General features: G+C 51.8%; 1 protein-coding gene across 1 annotated transcript; it reads left to right on the forward strand.

Annotated features, from left to right (window-relative positions):
• The first annotated feature begins 412 nt into the window (after nt 1-412).
• PRRG3 (proline rich and Gla domain 3) lies at nt 413-7,933 on the forward strand. Its single transcript, XM_067549734.1, has 4 exons — nt 413-539; nt 5,621-5,684; nt 6,549-6,786; nt 7,397-7,933. Exons 1-4 carry the CDS (start codon nt 413-415, stop codon nt 7,931-7,933), a joined length of 966 nt encoding a protein of 321 aa, XP_067405835.1.
• Nucleotides 7,934-14,380: the final 6,447 nt, after the last annotated feature.

Raw genomic sequence — 14,380 nt, forward strand, 5'->3', positions numbered from 1 at the left:
CCAGGCGGTGGCACACATCAGTACACTGTGTTCACAACAGTTAGCGGCAATTTGACTTTGTTCTACTCCAGTTGCTAGCATGGCTCAGAGGAGGATTTCCTGGGAGCATGGTAAGGGCTGATCAGAGAGTGCGGTGGGCATGGGTGACCCAGGCCCTGCAGTCGGTGTGCAAATGAACAGCCGAGTAACCCTCTGTGATGGCCACTGCTTAGGCTCGCAAGCTGTGCTGTGAAAACATCCAGGGGCTAATAATTCAGCATGATAAAGCTGGGATGATAATAGCAGGGTGGAAAGCGTGTTTGATCTTTAAAGAGCTGCACTGAATCCTCCCTCCTCGAGCTTCCGGGCAGCCTGAAGTGCTGCCGGCAGGCACAGGCTGCGGGTGCTGCTGTGGTGAGAGCCTGGTTGGGAGATGCCAGGCATCTCGCTGGGATCTCAGGATCTGCTTGGGGAGTGCCAGGATCCAGCCCTGAGAGTGGAGACAGCGGTCGAGCTGATCCAGCAGGAGGAGCCGGGGGACGAGGGCTGCTCCGTGCCAGGTACGCGGCTCTTTGATATGATACGTTTCATGCCAGTGGGGAGGCTGACTGCAGGTGCTGGGGAAGGAGTTCTGTGGGGTTTTATGGACCTGCAATTAGTGTTTTTAAAAGGCCCTTGTCACCTCACACAAAAGCGAAAGTGTCTGCCTTGCCATCCCCCCACCCTGGCTCCACAGCTGCCTGACCCCTCCCCAATAATTCCCCAGTTCTGGCCTCCCAATCAGTAGCCCTGCCCAGTGCTTTTCTGGCTGTATGAGCTGCTGGTCCCTGTCCGGTGGCTGTCCCCAGCTGCCGCTGAGCAGTGCCATGTGCCTGCGCTGGGAGCTGGAGAAGCAAGGGGAGAAACGAAATAACACAACCTGCTGCTTACATCCACACCTGAGAACTTGGTTTCAGGAAGCTCCCTCTTGGCTGTGGCCTGATGTTTATATGGCACTGCATCTGTTGGCCTCTGAGCCACGGTACCCAATTAGCATGCTGCTCTTATCTAGCCTCCATCACATGCCCTCCTGTCTGTTTAATGCATGAAAGACAGTCACTGGCATATTTTGATAGCTAAGTGATGTACAGCTAACACAGGCCATGGGAGCTGCTGGGATAATTACTGCTTAGCCTACCTGCTGTCAGACACTGAATGCATTGAAAGAAATCTTCTGGGGATGCCAATTAACCCTAGCCCTTATTGCCCCCTGTGTCTGTAAACCTCCCGTAACACCAGTGCTCCAGTGTACAGAGGGAGATCTTCAGAGGCACAAAGGATCCAGCTGTCGACCGTCCGCGGGGCTCACTGGTCTCTGTGCTGTTGAAAATCTGTCCCCCGATCCAGTTTGGGGGCAAGGCTTATTCCTGTTTACACTGTAGAAGCTCATGCAGCCCCTGCTTTCACTGAGCTTGTCCCCCAAAATCCGATTGAGTGACTCCAGAGCTAACTTACCAGCCTTCCCCCTCCCTCTTTGACATCCCCTTGCTGCTTCTTGCTGGGACCATCAGCACAGACATGTATCCAAGGCTACTGCTTGTCAGTGATGAGTAGCCTTTATTAGTGCAGTTATACTGACTCAGTAGCTCCCCATCCTTCCTTGCCCTTCGTTCCAACCAGGGGAGCGATGATTTAGTGTCTCTGTCCTTCTTGTAACAACTGAGAATTCTAACAGGTCCCTGGGGTCTCCAGTCCAAGGAGACCCTTTTCGGAAGGCACTGGCATTCAAAATTGGGCTAGAACGATGACTTCCGTTGCGTTCCTTGATGATCCAAGGAATGATCGAGCTTTCGCTTCGCTTATTGAAGCTCTTGCTTGTTTCTTTTCATTATAGAAGCCAGTACAGCACCATGGATGTCTCCGAGCAGGGAAGGCGGCAGGTGGCCAGGTTGCACAGTGGTGGAAAGGCTGGCAAACCTGAGGGCCAGGAAAAGCAGAGAACAGGTTTGTAACTTCAGGAAACCCAGAAGGAGACTCAAAGGAGCTTGGAGCGAGTGTTCCAGTGCGAGGAGGAAAGGAGATCCGCTTCTGAAGGACAGGATGGGTCGAGGCCGGAGGCTGTGGAGCTGGTGCCAGGCTGTTTCCAGAAAGAGAGAAGGTGACTTGGGGATAGATAGCTCCATTGTGATACCTCCATCCAGTACACGAAGACTCAAGAGACAATGACAGCTGAAGCTGATCCAGCAGTTGATTCCTGCACCATCTGCTCAGTACAACCCCGCTAAGCTGGCTGGTGCTTCCCGTGGGACTGCAGCCTCCTTTCCTGCTTCCTTACAGCCATTCCCCATGAAGTTCCTTCACAAAGACTGAAAAAACAGAAGGAGAGCTGGGGCCCCAGCAAGCTGCACCTAGTGACTCTGTAAAATTCTCTTTCCATTGCCCTTGTTTTTGTAACTGCGTCGCTCTCGTCTAGTAATGCAGCTAGCCTGCATCTTTGTATAATAAAGCAGAGTCTGGAGAAAAGTCAGTGTAATTCACATCCTTCCTTATTATCCATGTCGAACTGTCTCCAGTGACTTGGGAGTGTGAGTACCTCAGGGTAGACTGCAAAGAACCAGGACACAAACCCTAAATTGCCTGCCAGTTCTATTCTTCTATTTCACCAGCCAGTTAGTAAGTGTCAACTCCTCAGGCACTATCACAGCCTTAACATGGAGTCACAGACAGACACCCCTGGAGTGCTCCCATCTATCTTGCCACCCAGGTGAGCGTACCTTTGTGATAGACAGTCCCAAGAATCGTAGCAATATTCAGATTACTCCCAGTTCCAATGGACCAGTCACTTACCGCATGTCAGTTGCACCTTAAACATACTGAAGACAACACCTATAACCAATCCCATAATAAATTAAAGATTTATTAAATAGAAAAGGAAATGAGCTATTTACAAGGTTAAAGCAGGTCAACATATATACACAAAGGAGTTACAGTCTGAAATTTCAAAAGGTAGAAGCTTCTCTAATAAGCAAGCTCTATATGCCCTTTAGAGCTAACCCAGGATAAGTTCTGGGGATCTCTTGCTTATGGCTATAAAATCTTGCCCCCCAGAATCCAAGCAGCATAGAGATCGAATTCTTTCTTGTTAGGGGTTTGTATTTCTATCCCCCCATGTGCTCTGAGTTGTGAATTTAGCTGATGGGAGGAATCCACTTGCATGACTCATTCATGGAAGGGCGGGAAGAGCAGAGCAACAAATATCTTTTGTTCTCCTCAATGTTCCACAATGGTCCATCTGGTGTTGATGGGCCTTCCCTGTTGGCCAGGATGTAACACATTCTGCTGGAAACCAGCACTTCACAATAGTTAATGGCTCTCTCCTGTCTAGTGATTTACAGTGTCACAGAAACTTACAATACAAATGCTTGAATATTACTTATAGCATCTGTGTCCCATATTGTAAGGTGAGCTAAATGCAACTCACAAACATTCAGTAAAGCCTAAATATGTTCTTAGAATTCCAATGTTTTAATACTAACACACAAGTGAGCAGACTGCTTCCAGCTATGTGTTTGTCAGTGTTCAGTTCAGACACAGGGATCTTAGCGTTAGCCGCCCTCTGGCTCTGGTCTGCCAGTGTCACAATCCAGACAACAGCAGTTCGTTCCTCCATCACCAGAGCAAATGTTAATAAACCACAGGGAAAAGAGTAAATGCACAACCCATCAAGTGTATCCCATCACGAGCGAAAGATGGTGGCATGTCACCTCGATGTCTCCAGAGTAGTATAACCATAAAACCACTCGCCATGCCAGTGGAGAGTAGGAAAAATGAAGGTCACATGAAAACGTAAGGAGAAACCTGCCACCAACATAGCAATAAATGGTTCCTCGTATAAGACAAGGTAACATTTTTAATTAACTGCTGACGTGAGCCTTCCTGCAAGTTCTGCCATCAGTTAGAAAGTGTGTGCACAGAGCACTTGTTATCTGGGCAAGTCGCAGGCTATGCTGATAAAAAAAAAAAACCAAAAAACTGTTTTATGTGTAACCATTTGGTTGTGTGTAAGTTGCTTCAAGTCCTGCTACCCTCTCACTGCACTGTGCACTGAAGGCTTGCCTTTGCTTTCACATGAATTTTGCAAAATGCAGATGTGATTGCAGATATAATTGCTACAGTAGTCACTGAAGTGTCACGGCAGGTAACCTACGTATGCATCTTGCCTTGGCTCCCAAATGTGCACTCTTCTGGGTACAGGTCACTGAGTTTGTACCATCTGGGAATGGTTTCATGAATGGAGGCACTAGTTGGCTTGCAGGGTGATGCTGAATTGCCGTGGGGCTGGAGACTGTTTAGTGAGAGTAAGGTTCCCCTTTGTTCACTCAGAAGAGTCCCGAGTGTTTGACCATTCTCCTGTACGCTCTGCCTCAGCACCCTGGGTGTGTTTGCATGCTGTTCCCATGATTCTCAGTGAGTGTGACCCCTTCCTCTGAACACATTCTGGCTTGTTGGGATAGAGCACAGGGGAGCTTCCATTGATTGGAGCTATCCTAATTGTTTAAATCCATGAAATCTCTCTGCCACCATGGCTGCCCTGGGCCCATGCCACTGCATGGAATGCCATGCTATTGCAAGAGATTGAAACCAGCACCTGCGGGAGACTTCTGAGCCCCAAACTTGGACCCAAGAGACAAATAACTGTCCTGGGTAGATAGCTTCCACTCTGCTGCAGGGTGACTGGAGCTCTCCTCCTCATGGGCTGGTGCTTCCGTGTTGAGGCTAGTCCATATCCACAGCATGGAAAATTATCCTTCCTTAGTGTGAATTTATGCAGCCGCTGCTGCTCATCCCAGGTCCTGAGACACATGGTGTCCCCAGTCTGCGGTATGGTCTGGCCCCAAAGTGGGGCTTCATCTGGGGAGTGTCATCCTTGCGTACTGCACAGATCCATGAGGGGCGGGGCCTGGGGGCACGAGCGTCGCAGCCAGAGCTGCAGGAGCTGCTAGTTTTGGTCTCTGGTTCTTCGCAGGTGCTGTCAGGACAGCTTCGCCAAGGCTCCAGCTGGAACGGTTCCTGAGCTGAGCCTTTCTCTTGGCCTGTCTGAGAAAGGGAGTTGGAAATAAAGAGGAGCTATAGGAGCTTGGCCTCATCTCCCACAATCCCTCTGGGATCCAAGGGGCCTTTTAGAATCTCCCACAAGCCCCTGCTTCAGGGTGGTGTGCTGGGAATGCAGCATGGAGGGGGGAGGGGTGCACTTCTCTGTTAGTGCTTGGACTGGCATCATTTCCCGCTGTATTTACTGTGGTGCAGACGCTGCCTATTCTACTGGCCTGTAACGTGGCTGCAGCATGGGCTGAGGTTGTGACCTAGAGAAGGGTTCCAAGCCCCCCCTCTCCTTCCCTCAGATGCAGGCACCTCTGAACCGAGAGTCCCTGCTCGTTATTTGGCAGGCCGGCAGTTGGATGCATGGTGCTTTGGCTCTCCTGAGCAGGGCTTGTGTTGCTGGCAACACAGCGCTGCCTGTGGAGGGCTCAGACCGTCGGCACTGGGAGCTCCCATTCCTCTAGCCATGCCTCGTCCCCATGCACTGGGGCTGTCTCCTGTTATGGCCATGAACAGAGCTGCCCCCTCGCAGCATCAACTGTGCTCTGGTGCCCTGTTGCAGTGGGCGCTTTGCCTGTAATCCAGCTGGAGGTTCCCAGGCCATTGAACCGAGTGCACGAGTTCTTGTAAGGAACCAGGGCTGCTGGTACCAGGTGGCTGGATCAGCCCAGACTGGGGGCTGTGCAGGTTTCCTGTGCTGTTAGACAGGAGGCTGCTGCTGTGTGATACTGCAGCAGGACAGCCTCAGTGCGCAGGGAGCGACACTGTGAAATCTACCCAAGGGCTAGGTTTGCACATGAACACCGTACCCCAGGTGTGACTAAAATCCCCCAGGAGCTTGGCCGATGGGCCCGTGCCCTGGCCCCATCAGATGCTGTCAGTGGATGCAGCCTAGAGCCCCTCCGTGAAGGGCGCTGCATTGTGTGGGTTGATTGTGGGCTGGGTTCTGATCCCCTCCAGCACCGGCTTTCCCTGGGATGGGAGTATGAGGGGAGGAGGGTAGGACAGACAACAGCGTCAAGGGCGTGAAGTTACAAACAGCCCAGTGTAGCAGCCACATGTCCCCCGTTTCCCCTCAGTCTTATCCTGCACGCCTGGGGCGGGGCCCCTCTTTGAAGCATGCAGGGCTGTTGAAAGAGGGTGGGGGGCTGTGATATGGTTTCTGCATTCTGCTGCTGGGGGGGATTATTAAAGCTGTACTTGTGAATCTCTCTTGCTGTTGTCCTCCCTCAGTCCTGCCCAGCCCAGCCCATGGTTCCCATCGAGCCCCATCACACTGACACTGGTCCCGGGCAGCAGGAGAGCCCATAAGCGGCTGCTCAGCTCCTGTTTTGCCCTTTCTCTGGTAGGACGTTGGGCCCTCCTACCCAGTGGGACTGGGTGGGCCCTTGCACTGGGCTGTGTAGCAAAGCCAGTGGGTGCCTCCGCCACGCCTATGCTGCTGGGTAGCTGAAGCTGCCGTCTGTGCAGTCGCCTGTGTCTTGTGGCAGCGAGAGGCCGCTGGCCGGCTTGTGGTCAGACTGGGTGTGTGGGAGTCCTCAGCACCTCTCTGCATTGTGTGTTTCAGTGTTCCTGGGGGCCAAGAACGCCCATTCGGTTCTCAAACGCTTCCCCCGTGCCAACAGCTTCCTGGAGGAGTTCCGCCAGGGCACCATCGAGCGGGAGTGCATCGAGGAGATCTGCAGCTATGAGGAGGTCAAGGAGGTGTTTGAGAACAAGGAGCAAACGGTACGTGGGGGGAGAGGCTGTGGGTCCTGGAACCCGAGGGGTGGAATAACTTGAGCCCTGAGTTGGGGGTGAAGGAGATGGAGGGGAAAGAGTGTGGATTGTCCTGCCCACGAACTGGTTTGTTCCCTGGGTGTCAGCAGGAAACCTGGGCTTAGCTCTCTGTTACCCATCTCTCCCATGCCTCGCCATCTCTCCCTCCAGGTGTCTCTGCCCTGTGAGCCACGGGATTGGCAAGGCATTACTGGCACTGGCACCATGTGCTCATGGCATGCTCTCCCCCCAGCCTAACCTGGCCAGGGGCAGTACTCACACAGAGGCCCTCGGCCTCTCGTTGGGCTGCTTGCTGCTGCCAGGGGGAGAGCCCAGAAACGGGTGCGCTGGGTCCCATGATGCCTCAGGTGTTGGCTCCCTGGTTTGTGCCCCGTTGGAGGGGAACCAGCAGGAGGTGGTGGAACAGTTCTGCCTCAGCTAAAGAGTGGAGGTTGGGCAGGTGAGAGAGCAGCCCCTTGCTGGTGTCCCCCTCGCCTCCCCGCCAAGAGGCGCTGCTCTGAGATGAAGAGGCGCTCTGCTCCGACTCCCGTGACTGGAGCTGGGTTGTTTCTCTCTGCAGATGGAGTTCTGGAAAGGATATACCAACTCTGTCTACTCCGTCAAGGACCCCGGGCAGGGCACGGAGCGGTCGGATGCCATGTACGTGGTGGTGCCTCTCCTGGGCGTGGCTCTGCTCATAGTCATTGCCCTGTTCATCATCTGGAGGTGCCAGCTGCAGAAGGCCACGCGCCACCGTCCCTCGTATGCCCAGAACCGCTACCTGGCCAGCCGAGCAGGTCGCAGCCTCCCCAGAGTCATGGTGTACCGAGAGACGTCTCACAGCCAGGGGGAAGGCCAGTCCCAGCGCGAGCCGGGCAGCAGGGTGCCTGGAGACAGCCGAGCCGGGGGCAGCTCCCAGGTGGATGGCACTCTGTACCCGCCGGGGCACTCCGTCTCTGTCCTCTCCAGCCTGTCCAGTGCCACCCCTCCCCCTTCCTACGAGGAGGTGACCGGGCACCCGGAGAGCAGCAGCGGCGAGGAAACCAGCGTCTCCTACAATGACCCGCCGCCCAAGTATGAAGAGATAGTGGGCGTGTCCCCCGCCTTGGGCAAATAGCGGCGCCAGCTCCCCGCGCCCGGACCCTCCTTCCGCTGTATTTCTCTCTCTCTCACTTTTACTAGACAATGCCATCACGGAAAAGCCTTACCTTCTTTGCTCACCAAAAATAACTGTCCCGAACGGGGGGGAGTGGCACCAGAGTCCAGGCAGGTGTGCAGGGAAGAGCAGCCACCGGTGCAAGAAGGCACAAGCCCTGGAGATCCCCCCTTCTCCTGCAGCCACAATCCAGCTCGCACAGCCTCTTCGTGGAGAGAGACCTGCCCCTGAGAGGCACCCGGGCAGGTGACATTAGGGTCCTTGGTGCCCATGATCACTGGGGTGAAGGGATCTCTGAGAAGTGGCCCGCTGGGAGTTCCTCTCCCTGCGGCCCAGCAAAGCCCGTTTCTTTTTGTGGTTGGAAGAGCGGAACAGCATGAATCAAATCTCCTGGGGGGCAAGAGGCACTTCCTGCCCACTCCAAGCAGGCGGCTCTGTCCATGGGACAGTGGCACTAACAGAAGCGGGGAGGGGTGCTCCGCGGACCGCCAGACTGGGAGCAGGGAGAATGGCCCCGCCAGCCCTTCCCATAAGTGCCAAAACAGCTGGAGATGAGTGGCAGATTGTCGCTGGCCCTGCAAGGGGGTTCTCGCTGGTGTGTTCAATCCAAAAAATAGGTGTAGTGTTGTCCTGTGTCTGAAACAGCCGCATTGCTGCCTCAGCACTCACCTCAGCCCCACTGCATATGCACACACTGTCCCTGGCACCCACGGAGTTGAGATGCCCATAGATATGGGGCCAGCGATCAGACAGACAGGCCCTTTCAAATGTTTCTTTCAACACCCATCAGTCGAGCCAATGATGGTTTGTGCCACAGCAATTGTGTTGTTCCTACGTCTGGATGAGGTCCTGGTTTTCCCTGCATCTGGATTGTGGACTCTGTTCTGGGCGAGGGAAGGGATCACTGCTCACTTGTTTAGCACTGACATTTTATTTTGCCTTTGGAAGATTTCCTTCTCTTTGGTTTCTTGCCAGGTGTGTGTGTGAATGTCAAATACTTGAGATCCCTGCACAGCTTTGTAACGGGGGTGAAATGAATCCACTGGTTAGCTCTGTTCCCTGAAACAATGAGTCAGATGCAGTTTATATACGTCTCCTCCCTCTTCTCTACTCATTCTGCCCATCTGTGTTCTGCATCACTGGGATATTTCGAGAGAAGGGGCTGCCGCCAGGGAGGTGATTTGTGATCCTGTATCTTATTTCCAAAGGGGAATATCCCAGTGGTGAGCTCCTGTGTAGAGAATGTCTCTAGATGTGTGTATCTGGGGTTTGTGTCTCAGTGATTACTGCTTTTTGTATCATGTCTGTTCTAGTGAGTGGTCCTTCTGTTGCAATTGGAGATGAGGGCATTGAGCTGGGATTGTCCTTTTATGCCTATTTCTGCGTGGCTGAGGCAGCCGGTTGGGTGGTGTGTCCTTTTGCCCTGCATGATGCCAAATCAAAGATTGGTCCTGGCAGATTTTTAAGGTTCTTCCCTTTCTTTACATGTGAGGATGCCCCTTCGTCCTTGACCAGGGGTGCTGGAACAGTGCTGAGAGCCATTGAACCAAACTGGAAACCCTGTATGTAATGGAATTCATCTCAGGCCAGGGCGGGTGCGGTAGAACCCCTAGTTCCAGCACCAGTGCCCTTGACCCTTCCCCATCCTCCCCCTGAGACCTCTGCCGGTGCCTGTCCCATAATTTGGATGCAGTTATTCCATTCCCCGTCCCATCAGGCTCCAGCTTCCTCTGCCAGTGCGGTCTGCGAACCATTGCAGAAAGGGAGGTGTAGAACTACATGCTCATCCCTGCCATCCTGCACCCCAGATGTGCTTCCCCATGTCCATTCCTCCTGTCTGCCAGCTTTGCTTCTGCAGCATGATCAGCTCTGCAAGGGGAGGGTGTGAGACAGGTCTCCTCACGGCCCACGGGGTGGTCTGTGCTAAGGCTACTGTACAGAACCTGCCAAGGCAAAGGGGAATCTTTGGGACTCTGTGAGCCCAAGGTAAGTTGACTTAGGACTGTATGGCCTGGTGCCCTTTCCAGGGTCAGGCAAGCACAACTTACTTCAATGTCTTCTGCTGCCCCTTATGTTCTGGGTCTCACTTAGCTGGCAGAGCAGACCAAGAGGAGGCAGGAGAAACAGATGAGGGAGAGCAGAGGAGGGAGAAAAAGGGAAAGGGGAATTGTGAATGAACATGCCCTTGGGAAGTGAAGTGGGGGAAGGAGGAAGTCAATGCCGTCCAGCCCATAACGCTGAGAAAGTCCCGAGTTGCTCAGCCGCTCTGATTAGCCACCTGAACTATGTTGCCCTCAGCTAAGATGCTTTGCAATGTTTCCATTAAGCAGGAAGCACGGTGCGGGGAGTTGGCGGCGGCCTGGTGGATTCTTCCCCCCCAATGTCTCCAGAGGCTGGGGTTGGCCATGTGGGTAGGAGGCATTTTCTGTATGGTGCGTCTTTGATACAGGCCGCTACCTCTCTTCATAAATGTGACTATGTGGAGGATCCCATGTTCACAGCACCCTGTGCTTTATATGCAACCAAGTGGTCAAATTGCCACTCTTCCCTGTAAGTTTTGGGGATGGTCACAGGTAACTGTAAGGAGACATATGAAATGTCACAAACATGGAGACTGCATGTTGTAGGGAGATTGTGGTTAAGGCACAGGACTGAGAGCTAGAAGGTCTGAATTCTGTTCCTGGCCCTGTCACTGATTCACTGTGTGACCGTGGGACGGTTGCCCTCTCTGTGCTTGTTTCCTTATCCATAGGGGACAATACCTCCCGGGGGTGTTGTGAGGCTAAATTCATCGCACGTAAAGTGCTTTGAGATCCTTGGATTGAAGAAAAAAGGATCCAGTGCAGGATAAATGGGCGGAGTTGAGGAAAGTTTCCTATAGGTTCTGCAGGTGCTTCTGAGCTTCCTCTGCCTGCAGAGGGCAGCGTAGTGAGATTTCACTCTTCTCCTTAGGGGTTTAAGAGGGCTTTGGTGCATGGACATGGGGTTTCCCTAAGGGCTGTGTTGAACTTCAGGCTCTAGGACTAACAATTTAAAACCAGAACGCACTGTCAGACCCTCTACAGCTGCAGCTCACACTCCCTGTTCCAGCTTCCAGCAGATACAGTGGAGCTCACACGCTCAGGCTGCTCCCTCCTGTCTGTTCTTGGGCCCATTTCAGAATGCCTGGAATGTGCAGAAATTGAGGGAGTGGGCAGATTTTGCTCCAGCCTGGATCTCAGAATTTTGTCAGCAGTTTTTTTTTTTTTTTTAAAGAGACTGTGTCAGACCCAGTGATCGTGTTTGGCTTTTGAACTATCTTTTTTGCAAAATATCTGTTTTTTAGTCACTGACTTTTTATTGGGGCTGGAGCACTAGTTACAGAGAGCAGCTTAATTAAACTGTGGACCAAATTCCCTGCTCTTAAGAGGCCACAATTCCATTGTCATATACCAGCAGTGAATTTGGTTGTGACTCACAGCACCTTTGTTATTGTTTCCCTGTGGGCTGTCACCTTACTCCAAATTCTTTCCTTCTCTTCAGAAAACAGAAGCACAATGAGGACAGTAAAATCAAAGAGAAACCCCAGCACTGGAAAGATTTAATGACATCAGCAAAAACAATTTGTCCAAAACCTCCCCAAACTCTTTAAACCTCGCCTGCAGCTCTGTGAATCTAAAAACTGCAAAGTTGTGCTAAGGCAGAAGAGCCAGAAAGTGAAACTGACCATGATCAAAAACTGACCAGGGCAGCATGGGGATAAAGTGTACCCAGTACACAAATGGGGTAAAATAAACTCACTTTGCTTTTAGGAACCCAAAGAGTTGCCAGTAACACAGGCCAGGCTAATTCTGCCTTGCAGTGTCTGATGTTTAACTTGATGATGTCCACTTTTCAAAGCTGCTTTGGAAGCTGTTACTTTCTTGAGGGGAAATGGATTATTGGTGACGTCTGTGGAGTGCCCCTGAGTTGCACAGTGCACTTATGCCCTGCCTGGTACCAGGGCCCACCGCTCACACTTGGGATAGACATGAAGGGAATTGCTGAAGGAAAGAAACTGCACGTACTCCTGTTGCATGTCATCTTGGAAAGCAATCCAATTGCTTCATGGGATGCACCTCCAACTGGTTCCTTTAACAATCTTGCTGATGAGTTCCTCATTGCAAGGAGCTCTGTTTAGCAAGGGTGGGCTTTTGCTCTCTCCCATGTGCCACCCCCCCATTCTCATTGGAAGCCTCCGATGTGGTGGTCTCACTGTGCTAGTATTGAAACGCCCAGCACTGCCATCCCTGTAATGTTATCTGAGCACAAATCTCCTCCCATGAGCACCTGAAATGACATTTCAGCTGGGTTGGAAAGTCCCGTCGCTTCATATACCTCTCAAGTGTCCCGGGTTTGCCTGTGGCCCAAGCACACCCTGTGTTGTTCTCACTCCTTAGTGCTGGGAAATGTTTGAGCAGAAATGTGGACTCAGGAAATGGAGAGTTATTGAAAACATTATTTCTGTACCAGGTGCCAAACTTGCATTGTTTGCAGCTTCCTACACTGCTGTTGTTGTGTCCCTCTCCTTCTGGGTCTGTGTTCCACACCTGGGCCTTAGCGGGCTGAGAGGTATATATGATCTATAGCCGTGTCAGGACCCCACCGGAGCCTGAAAAGGAACAGAGGGAGATAGATGGAAATTTCTTCCTCTCTCTCTCTCTCTCTCTGTGTAATGTTCACAGTAATTAACCCTGCAGTTTGTATTCTGTAAGACTTGGTATATTTCTGTGCCAAAATATTATTTATTAAAAAAAACCACTGTTGAAATTGTTTAGTGTGACTTTTCTTGTAACTGAACTAACCTGTTGGCTTCCAGTTATTCTGGAAGATCTGCTCCTGTTTAGGATGGAGGAGAATTTCTCTGTGGGCCCAGGTCAGCCTTGCACTTTGTATAGTCACTTACATCAGTGAAAAGTGAAGCACTGCGCAATCACAAGGATATCAGTTTCACCCCTGTTGTACAAGTGTAAATAGCTATGCAAGGTACAAGGGCTCTGGATGAACTGAGCCCAGTGTGCCATTCATTGACTAGCTTTCTAACTTGGATGAAGGTGGCCAGCAAGATTAAACTCAGCTTGGAAGGAAGGCCTGAGAACTCTGCACGCATGGCTAAGGCTGGCATTATGCTTACTGAAAGATAAGGCCTGGCCTGAAATGCATTTCGGGCCCTAGAATGCTAGGCTGGAAATACAGGGAATATTGTCTCCAGGTTAAAGCATAGCACTGGCTGTGTTCTGGACTGTGCTGCTGACTTGTGCTGGGACCTCTACCTGGGTTCCCCCCCTCTGTAAAATGGGACTAATCCCTCCTTCACAGGCATGTTGTGAAGAGGAGAGCATGTTGTGATACTTATAAAGCAGCTGGAGAGCCTTGTCTGGAAAGCAACGTTTGCTGTTCTGGTTTCTGCGAGAAGAAGAGGTGGTCCCAGATGCCACGCTTGGTACTGTTCAGCGCATGGAACGAAATGCAGTCCTTGCTGCACGGAGCTTACATTTGTGTACAGACTACTGCTAACCAACAGGGCCCAAAGCGTTCCTTGGGTAATAGTGCTTGGCTGCCGATAAAGCCATGAAGTGGACAGCTGCCATGAGTTTTCAAGCAGTGTCCCATGCTAAGATTGATTAAATGTATGCAGTGGTGATGTGGGGTGAGATTTCCACCGGGGCCTGTAAGGGATTTAGGAGCATTAAGTCCCTGATGGGATGTGTGCTCCCAGGTTGCGTAGGCATCTTTGAGACTCTCCCCCTTAAACAGCAGGATGGAGGCAGCTGGGGGTTATTTTAAGTCCTTTCATGACCAAAATCTATGGCCAGGAATTGGATCTCCAGTCCATGATTCCAGGAAGGGGATGCAGAACTCCTTAAAACTGGCCACATGTGTCCATCGTCTCATAGTGCTTAGCAGGCAGTCACCCGCAGGGTTGCCGCCACAGATTGATGGGGTGCTGATGGTGGGTCCTGCATTTTGTTTTCTGACATTTATAAAACTTCCACCCCTTGCTGAGGCTCTCAGAGGCATTTACAGGAAAGAGATTGTTTAAGGGACTCCGTCAGGCCAGCTTAGGCCTGGCATGTGGGTTTTTGTTTGGATTTAAACTTTCCCCTGTGATGTCTGTAGCCCACATAAGGACAAGACCCCGCTAGGTAAAACTGACTGGAGATGTGCCAGGGAAACGGGCCAGTGTTCATTGTCCAGAGTAAAAGATGCAGAAAGTAAACAATCTGCACCAATCGGGGCAAAGGAAATTCAAGGGTAATATGCTTTAGTTTCCATGCTCTACACCAGTGTTCCCCAACTGGTGTGCCCCGGCGCACAGGGGTGCCGTCAGGCCTGAGCGGGTGTGCCACGGAATTTTTTGAAAAACTACTTGAAGAGTTCTGAATTGGC

The sequence above is a fragment of the Emydura macquarii genome, unplaced genomic scaffold, assembly GCF_026122565.2.
Source record: "Emydura macquarii macquarii isolate MOO-44397 ecotype Brisbane River unplaced genomic scaffold, CSIRO-AGI_Emac_v2 contig_1253, whole genome shotgun sequence".
NCBI classification, from domain to species: domain Eukaryota; kingdom Metazoa; phylum Chordata; order Testudines; family Chelidae; genus Emydura; species Emydura macquarii.